We start from the raw sequence: 10,131 nt of genomic DNA on the forward strand, positions 1-10,131 counted from the left end.
GCTGTTTGGTACTGGACTGTCACCTGGGGATGTCTGTGGGACTCCAGCTCACCTGGGAGTTCTGCTTGAACTTGAGACTGAAAGCAATAAGGTGCTACGTCCTTCAGCCCTGATCCAGTAACACATGTACCATGGTGAATAATTGCACTGGCTTTCCTTTATACCTATTTCATGCTTAAAATCCAGCAGTTGGTAAGACTGGATCAATCAGCCTTTTGAAGTGGTGGGCCCCCAGGAGCCCTGCTGCTCGCAGCAGCCCCTGAGACAGAGCCCACCCAGGACCCTCCGTGGGGTGACTCAGGTGATCCCTTTCTTGGGGATGGACACACAACTGAGAAAGGATTGACAAAAGCCAGTAATTCTGAATGGGATGGGACTCAGCCCATCAGATAGCAGGCAATGCACGATGGAGCAGTTCTGCTGGAAGGCAGTAAGAGACTGTCCCCAAAGGACTGTGAGCCAGAATGGCTGTAGGGAGGCTGAAGGAGGAGAACATTCCATGCCACTGCTTTGGACAGCAGGGTGTTGAGTAAAAAAGGGATGACATCAACTGTATGAGCCAAGTAACTCTTTTACATGTGCAGGAGTTGTTAGATATGTGTACTTACACCTGCTACATTGACATTGAACCTTACAAGAGAGATAGGGAAGGAGGCTGATATTGTTCATTCACAGGGGTGTCACTCTACATCACTGAGTTTGGGAAGCCATGCACTAATGCAGTAGCAGAAAGTTTCATGGCCTAACGTAACTGGTGCTGAAAAAGTGAAGGACGAGCTGAGGAGGAAAAGGCAAAGCATGGCATGGATCCCCAAGTGTAGGACTTAAATGCTTCATACACTTACAAGGTAAGTCTTAATATATCTCAGAGCCCTCAGCCCTTCTTGGGTTCAAGTCCTTGATGAGCAAACTGAATCCCTTGTCATCAAAAAAAGAATCCATGGCTCTCATCTCAGTTTTCATACAGGATGAGAGCCTGAGACAACCCAGAAACTTGAACTCTGCTTGTGCATCTTTACATTTCATAAAACAGGTTCCCGTGGAGAGTGCCTAATAATGGGACTAGCTGCACTTCAATTTTCAGAAAGCACGTATGGTGTGAGGGATACTTTGCTCTCTTGTAACACCATTTACAGTGGTACTGCAGGGAGCAGCATCTTATCAACCTTGCTGGTTTCACTGGGCAGGAGAGGGGGATCATAGGTTCTACAAGATATCAGCAATGCTTGAATAGTTCCAGTGAAGCTCTAACACAGTAGCTGACCTTTCGGATGCGTTTCAAGGCTGATCTGTTCTGCTGGGTATTTGGTCTGAGGGTTCAGAGTGGTTACTGGTGAATTGTGAATTACACAAATGTGTGTTTTGTGACCAAAAAAAAAAAAAAATGGCGATAGGATGTTACATAATCCTTCTGCCTCAGTTATTAGGTATTTTTTATGTGGGTATTTTAGGATATATGTTAAAGCACATACAATTTTAGGGTCAAATATTTAAATATAGAAAAAGCATATCCATACAATGTGTAATTTTTCACTGTCTTTGTCTTTACCTACCTGGTTATGCACATGACAATTGCAACTATAATGGCAATCTGTACAGCTCCAATTATTGCTGCAATAAGGACATGCGTAAGCTTTTGTCTACTTGGGACAACATAAAGAATACTAAAGTCTGTCTTTTCACAGTGCTGTCCAGTATATCCTGATTCACACCTGAAAAAGAAAAGGAATATTTCATGGAATCTGTAATTTGACAACAGCATAGTCATTTTGCAGATGAAATGAGGAGGTCAAGGTGGCTCCAGCTGAGAAAGCTGTTCAGAAGTTAAAGGTGTGGTAACGCTTGGGTTGGACAATGGTTTGGACTTTTGTGGCAAGAGAGACAGAGCAGATATGCTGTGCTTTCCTGGATAAGGTAACTAGTGGCCCTCTGAAAACACACCAGCGTGGTAAAGGCTCTGATTTGGTAAAAGAAACATGTGGGGTCATTATTAAATTGGGGGAATATTTAGGAAGAATAAAGTCATCAGACGAAACAATTAGACAAGGTTAAATGAAACATAAAGAAGCATGCTCCTGAAACACAAAGTAAGCTTGCTCATTCATCTGCAATGTCAATATGGGAGAGAAATGACAAAGAGGAAGAGAAAACTTGAAAAATGGGGGAAAAGGAAGATCCCCTTTCAAGCTGCAGCCTACAGAAGTGGAATCCCGCAAAATCTATTGGACAAGACCAGCATCAAACCCCCTCCTGCCTTGTCACCCAATCAAAGTTTGATGGAGACTAGGTTAGAAAACCCAACGGCCCACAACTGTTCAAGTTGGAGTTCATGGAAGAATCCATAAAAATTGGCCAGGGGTGGGGGAGAAATGGCTGTAGAGAGAAGAAGAGAAGAGAAGAGAAGAGAAGAGAAGAGAAGAGAAGAGAAGAGAAGAGAAGAGAAGAGAAGAGAAGAGGAGAAGAGCAGGAGGAGAAGCAGCTGCTCTAAAGGGTACCTTGCCTGAGCAAAGCAGCCATTAGCTCCATGAGAAACTCAGCAGAGCCTGCTCCTGATCAGCAACTTGTGTTCAGGAAATGTGCCAGTGGTGAAAGTGGCAGTGGAAACATGCTCTGGAGCAATTAATGTCACAAGGCAAGAGAGGCTGAAGCACAAGGAAAGGAAAGAGCCACCCACAACACTGAGCTGGAGTCTACAGAATCAAAGCCCACCACTTACATCCCTGACCAAGTTCCTTGTACAGCTATTCTTTGATACCAACTGATGTGAAATGGATCATTAAGGGCCACTGAATCAATACAATTGGCCTCTAGCTCTATAGCAGAAAGCTGGACAGGAAATCTCCACATGCCGGCAGAGAAACAATCCTTTTGTAAACTGGATCAGATAAGCCTAAATGCAACACAGAATTGGTCTCATCAACCCAAAAGCTTTGTGCTAGGGTAGGAATTTATTCTGTTTGGAGGAATGAAATAATTACTCCACAGACCTTCCTATGACTGCTAATGCAACTCCTAATCCCCCCTTTGCATGCAGGGATAATGGTCGGGGTTTACATGTTCATAATCTTGTGACTCTACTTTCTCCAGCCATGAGCTGCTGCGTAAGGAGTTTTGGTTCAGGCATGAAACAAGTTCCAGTAAGAGCGGAGTTATTAAAGAAAAGCCCTTGTGTACTTTAAGTAAGCTCGGTAATGGCTAGGAAGGGAATCAAGAGAAACATGTATTAGTGTACAAGAAGGAAGAGGACAGGGAACATGTTGGTAATCATGCAAAAAGAAACAGTATGGAAGAAGACTGCTTGCTACTGAAGAAGACTGAATTCTTATTATCACTTAGCTTTTGTTTTAATTAAAGAAGGTAACAGTCAAATATGATCTATGTGAGTGCTTTAAATCATATGAGGCAAAACAAAGCAAAGGAGGCACAAGTAATTCAAAGATGCTTTCTCAGAAATACTGAAGCCACAGGAAATTATTTCAGAGAAATATCGGAGATGCAGGAGTACTGAATTCCTGCAAAGAAGAAGTGCTCATGTTAAGAACTATATTGGCTGTGGGACGAAGTACTAGGCACTAGTTTAAGCTACCTTAAACTCATAGAACAGATTTTAAAGCATTCTGCTGCATTAATACAGAGCAAGATAATACAGCATTAATATAATGACAAGATAAATAGAGGTCAGCATGGATTTATCAAAATATGCTGATCAGTCAACTAATTGAGTTAGCATAAAGAAGTTTAGATTTCTTTGCAAAGGGCTGAACTGTTCCTCCTTGATGCAGCCTGCCATAAGGACAGGGCAGAACTGCACTGCACAGGGTGGCAGCAGGAGACAGACCAGACCGCAGCTGTGCAAAGGCCGCTAAATTACATATTATGCAATTGACTGCTACGAAACTTTCCTCCCACCTGCCTGCAGGCAGTCCTGGACTGCTGCTGTACAATGAGCAAGGAGATTCATCACCCTCAATGAAAGCAAAAGTCAGAATTTGATTTGCGCAGGTATTTTCTGCAGTTTTGTAGGTCATCTGATACCTCACGTATATCATTATCAGGAAATGAGGACCAAATTAAACAATGTATATGCTAGATGTGTATAAGAATGCAAAGCATTTGAAAATAACAACCTTCCCCTAGTATTCATCATTGTATGATGCCAGAGAAAGAGAGTATTCTTTTCTTTGGTAGAAGTACGTGATTACTATGGTGGATTGCTGTCTGATATAAATAATTTGTTTCCTTAATAACTCTGCTCCAACAGGAAACATGCATAAAGTACAAGACCACCAGTATTTAAATAGCCAAGAAAAATCCAAAAAAGATCTGACACTTAGGGTTAAGAACTGACAGTGAGAAATTCTTGACTGGAACCACATGAGGTTTGTTGTGCTAGGTCCAATGCTGAGATACTGTTCAGGCTGTTTAAATAAATAATTGGAGGTAGTCACAGTAAATGTAATTATAAAATAGAACTTATTTTATACATAAAATAAGTATATAAAATACAGTACAGTAATTAAAGTCATCAAAACATTGCCTACCAGTAATTATTAGAGTAATAATAAATATTTAAATGATTGAATAGTAATTGAATCATAAATGAATAAATGAGGATATGATTAGTGCCATCCAGAAAAAAATTCTGAGAAATAAAAAATTCAGTTCATTCAGCCAGGAATGTTTTTCTTGGAATACCTATACTTTGAATATTTTGAGGACAAATCCATCAGAAATTGTGTTAAACACAGCTCTAGATCAAAAGAATACTGTAATCAGATAGTGCTACCTAATGTTCATTGAGATGATGTTGGAGATGCACCCAGTTTCCCCAGAGAAGCAAAGCCATGTTGAGCTCTCTTGGCTCTGGTCAAAGAAAAGACAAAAATAAGTCTTACTGGAAAACTGAAAATAAACAAGAAAGGGTCTCCACTGGGAAAAGGAATGACATAAGTTTTCAAATGCTTAAGTTGACAGCCATACTGGCTCTGCATTTTTGACTTCCTGCTCTCTGATCAGTTTGGAAACCCTTAAATCTTGGCAGTGGAAAAACCCCTAAATATCCTCAATCGATAAAGATCAAGGGAGAAAATGTGATAGTATCTAATGGATTTACAGCTGAAGTTTCCAAAGCAAAGGAAAGCAAAGAGTTATAGCATCTTCAACCACATTAACCTAAAAGTACAAGCCTGCAAGATAAATGTTCAGGAGCGAAACCTTCTAATAAGTAGGGCACTCCAGATTATTAAGAAGAAGTGGCCTTTTTCTATAAACAACTTTATAAATCTTTTTTTTTAAAGAAAAAAAAGGCAGAGTAGTTGGTGAAATGTAAAGAGAAATTTTTCTGGGAGCTAAGGAAATAAAATGAAACATTGAGATTTCCTGGGAAACACTGAGTGCCTTAATACTGTGTGTACTGATCTGATACATTATACCGTAGACAAAAAAATGTGGGTTAAAGAATATTTTGGAATTTTATACTCTCTAGATGAAGCCCATTAATGTGAAAAGGGCAATAAATGTTAAAAATAAGATATTGATACTCTAGAGAATGAAATGTACAGATAGCACAAGAACAGACGGATAGGTCAATGGGGAAAGAGCAGTCATAGAGAAGCCATGCAAGGGAAAGGCAGTGGTTTTGTGTGTTTTGGTTTTTTTTCCTCCAAGATAGGATTTAGCAGCTGAAAATAAGGAAACAACACTGAGGCCACCGTCTTCAGAGGGATTCAGCTTCTGAATGACCCGAGCGATCCAGCTTCTCCTCTGAGCATTATCTCCCACACGACTGGAGCAGCTGGCTGCTGCCCGCGGCGTAGGGATACGGCTCCTGTGCCACTGCTTAGATAACTGCAAACTGATATGTGCTGGAATTATGTCTAGAGAACATTTTGATTAAGCTTTACAGCAATTTCAAGAACATTTTGAAGGCATGCAGGACTTACCGGCAGGAAGCCTTCTGAGTGGAATAAATGAATTCACATTTTCCATGTATACAGTAGCCATTGAAGCTTTCTGAACAAGGTATGTGGTTTCCAATGTAAATGTCTTCTCGTTGATCACTGGCATCTTGAAAAGAAATATACATAAACAATTATAAATGGCTATATGATATTCATTAAAAAATCTCAACCAAGGAGAGCATACCCTTAAAATCTTGTAGTGAATAAAGAAATACAGAATAATAAAGCAAAGGCTTGAGGGTGAAGTTTTGGGGGCCCCTACAGAGATGTGCTAGGATGTACTGCACTGAAAAATGATCTCAGACACATCTAAGTATGTTTCTTATGTCAGGTTTCTTGAAAGAACTAAAGTATTAATGACAGAAACAACCCAGCACAGGAAGATCAGCAGAAGTTTTGTCAGTGGCATTGGGGCAAAGAGCTAATACATACATACAGAGAGCTCTCTCTCACGTCTACACAGAGAAAAAAAAAATCTGAAGGGTTAGAAAGAAGCTAAACCACATTTTATGACTACTGGGTAGAAAACAACTTGATAAAGCCCTGATGGTTTATCTGACTGCTACCACTAGTCTTATAGCTGAAATCAAACACACTACAACAGCAGTCTTTCTCAGAGAAATACTTCTGTGGAGAGGGAACTTCAAAATACTGACATGAGCTTAAAATACCCATTCCTTTGTGAGGTGTACTGGGTCTGGCTGGGATGGAGTTAACTTTCTTCCTAGCAGCCTGTATGGTGCTGTGTTGTAGATTTCTGGCTGAAATAATGCTGATAACACACCAGTGTGCTGGCTATGCCTGAAGGCTGCTTGCACAGCACCAAGGCTTTCTCAGCACCAAGGCTTTCTCTGCTTTCCCCAGCAAGGAGGCTGGGGATGGCCAAGAGCCTGGGAGGAGACACAGCCAGGACGACTGACCCCAGCTGACCAGAGGGGTATTCCCTACCATACAACATCATGCTCAGCAATAAAAACTGGGGTTTTGGTCTTTCCAAAGTGGCTCCAGGGTTGCTCAGAGACTGACTGGGTGTCAATCTGCTGGTGGGTCATTGTGAGTGATGGCTTCTGCATGGCTTGGTTTTTTTCTCTTTTTTTTCCCCTTCAGTTCTTAAACTGCCTTTATATTGACCAATGAGTTGTTCTTGTGTTTGCTCTTCTGATTCTTTCCCCCATCCTGCTGGGTTAAGCGAGCAGCTCATGGGTGTTTAGTTGCTGGCTGGTTCAGGCCAGCACAGGAAGGCAGTCCCTTCTGCCCCAATGTCTTTTGTGCTTCTGTCATACTACTAAAACTACCTAAAGCTGTGTACATTTTCAACCATTCTTTCCCCAAAATTGTTGTATAAAAAGGTCTTAAATACAGAAGTTGGTATTTCATAATGAACTTCTCTAAAGAGCAGGAATCTAAAGATGTGAATGTAACTGTGGACTTATGTTCATTTCATATAGTGTCACAAATACAAGATTATAATGAACTGCAGGTGCAAAGCAAAAAGGGACTGTGAAGAAGAAATCTCTTATACAACTGCAGATATTTGAAATAACACAAGCAAGAAAGAGAATGTATTTACAGAAGAAAAAAAAAATGCCGCTTTAGGTATGCTGCTGCTTTAGGTTTTTCCTGAACATTTTCTGGAATGTTTTCTAATTTGTTGGGAAAAAAAAAATCTAAGTATTAGAGGTTTTAGACATAATGAAGCCTGTTAGTTCAGGCTATGCTTCAAAGATACAGAAGACTTGATAGAAGGGAAGAACATTGCCTAATGTCCACCACTGCCCTGATGGAATAGACTAGGTTGTGGCATGTCTAAGAAGAGAAAAGTGAGGATCCCAAAACTGTTGCCTCACTCCTCCTCCAAGCAGTTAATTACGGCCGCATCTGGTCCAAATCAAAGACCAGTAGTAAGCTACATACAATTACATTACTCTCTTCTGATAGCTGTGCCATGTCTAGTTTTAATGTGTGTACTAATACTGAATGTGAGGCCCAGTGAAAGATGTGTCCCCTGAAAGGCAGACAGGCAGCCATGGCCACACAAGTCAAAGGCAAAACTTGTACTAAGCAAAGAGATGTTGTTAAATGCAGGAGGTGGTTCCTAGTGTAAAATAGAGACTTACCCACCTACTGATGAGAATTCAGTTTTAATCTGAGAGGCCTACTAGACTACTTCAGAGCTTCAAAGTGAAAGATTTAACTGGTGTAGGAGCCTTGAAAGAGTGATTGGATATAAGAATTCAGATACTTCACCAGAAGGAAGAGGCATGCACAAAACCTGAAACCCTGCTGCTCATCTTGGTACAAGACTGCCACGGCTGTGGTTACAGAGACTAGAAGGTATTACACATTCAGAGAACAGGGTTTAACGACAATAACTCACAGGAATTTAAAGCAAAAGCAAACAGATATAAGTGTGGACTGTTCTCTTATCCTGGAAGAAAAAGTAATTCAAAGTAGTTCACTTCAGGCTCTCACTATCTAAAAAGACCTGACTATTGCATAAAAAAAATTCTAAACAATTTTTTTGCACAATGCATACTCCCTCCTTGCACATTGTTTGCTGAACTTGAGACTGCACAAGCTATACATGTCAATAATAATAATTATATACAATGTTTTTTCCACTAACTAGATTTCAAAGGCAATTTATATGCAATGAATAAAAGGCTGTAACTCCTTCTGTATAGGAACCAAAAGTGGTATTTCATTACATCAGATAATAAGATGTATGTTCCATTTGCTGCCTTTTATGGTTTCATAATATGAGTGAAAACTGACATTAAATCATTCCAACTTGTACATTATATGGAGTGAAAATAAGAGAATTTGTGACAAAAGAAAAATATTCAGAGCTTTTTGTCACTGAATGGCTTTTCAAGAAGAACACAAGGAATGTTTAAATCCATGGTTGGATGGTTTTATTCTGGGAGGCCATGGAAGTGCAAAGCAAGTATAATGACAGAAAAAAACTAAAGACCAGAGCTAACAGAGAAGATACCAACCCCTCGGAACAACACCTGCATTAAGACCAGTGCTTAGATGAAACAAGAGTGAGTTATGGTCATTAGTGATTCCCTCCTGTGTGGAAAAGAACACCCATTTGCAGTCCAGACCCTCTTTTCAGGGAAGTTTGCTGCCTCCCTGGGGCCTAAATTAGGGACGTCACCACAAGACTAGAGCTTAGTACAACCTTCAGACTACTATCCATTCCACTCTTTCATGGGGGTACTAATGTAGCAACAAAAATTCTGAGGTCAATCAAGAGAGATTTCAGAGCCCTGGGAAAAATGCTAAAAAATTTGTGAGCAGGTAGTGTTTTCCTCAATCCTCCCAGTAATGAGGGGAGAATTTGGAAGAAACAGATGAGCCCAGGATATCAATACTTGTCTCCGGGACTGCTGCCTACACCAAAACTTTGTGTTTTTAAACCAAGGAAGAGCCTTTGAGACACAAGGTATTCTGGGACCTGACAGGATCCATCTGTCCCTAAGGGGAACTTAAATCTTTGGGCGTAAGCTGGCAGGACTGATCAAGACGGCTTTAAATTTGAATCAGTGATGGAAGGGGATACCAACAGCATTGCAGTAGGTAAGATGAGGGCTGGCATGGCATTGCCTGAGGGTGGCAATGCTGGTGGGAACATTTGCAGTGCTCCTGGGAGCACAGAGGGCTCAGGACTGTATCTGAAATGCTTGTACACCAAGGCATGCAGTATGAAAACAAACAAGATGAACAACAAGCTAATGAATGAATGCAGGTGGATGTACTTTTTCTGGTTTTTAGTAAGGCTTTTGATACTGTCCCTCACAGCATCCTTTTGGACAAGTTGCCCAACTGTGGGATGAGCAGGGTCATGGTGCGGTGGGTGAAGAACTGGCTGAAGGGCAAAGCTGTTGTGGTTTTGTGTGGTGGGTTTGTCTGGTAGCAGGGAGGGGCCACAGGAATGGCTCCTGTAAGTAGCTGCTAAAGGTTTCCCTGGCAGCAAGGGAGGGGCTGCAGTGGTGGCACCTGTAAGTAACTGCTAAGAGTTCCCCCAGCTCCCAGTCTGCTCTGGCAGCAAGGGAGGGGCTGCAGTGGTGGCTCCTGTAAGTGACTGCTAAGGGTTCACCCCCACCTCTAGCTCCAAACTTTCAGTAGCTGGAAAGGTGGCGGGGGGGAAGGAGTACCACCAACC

General features: G+C 41.3%; 1 protein-coding gene across 1 annotated transcript in view; it reads right to left on the reverse strand.

Moving 5' to 3' along the window:
• The window catches only part of LOC104466712 (tomoregulin-1-like), a 28,941-nt gene that overhangs the window by 1,391 nt on the left and 17,419 nt on the right, over positions 1 to 10,131 (reverse strand). The window contains exons 5-6 of the mRNA XM_010080235.1: positions 5,943 to 6,066; positions 1,554 to 1,712 (exon numbers count right to left, since the gene is read on the reverse strand). Coding sequence (XP_010078537.1) covers positions 1,554 to 1,712; positions 5,943 to 6,066 — 283 coding nt within the window. The remainder of the gene's footprint in view (positions 1 to 1,553; positions 1,713 to 5,942; positions 6,067 to 10,131) is intronic.

This window comes from Pterocles gutturalis, unplaced genomic scaffold (genome assembly GCF_000699245.1).
Source record: "Pterocles gutturalis isolate BGI_N339 unplaced genomic scaffold, ASM69924v1 scaffold6634, whole genome shotgun sequence".
NCBI classification, from domain to species: domain Eukaryota; kingdom Metazoa; phylum Chordata; class Aves; order Pterocliformes; family Pteroclidae; genus Pterocles; species Pterocles gutturalis.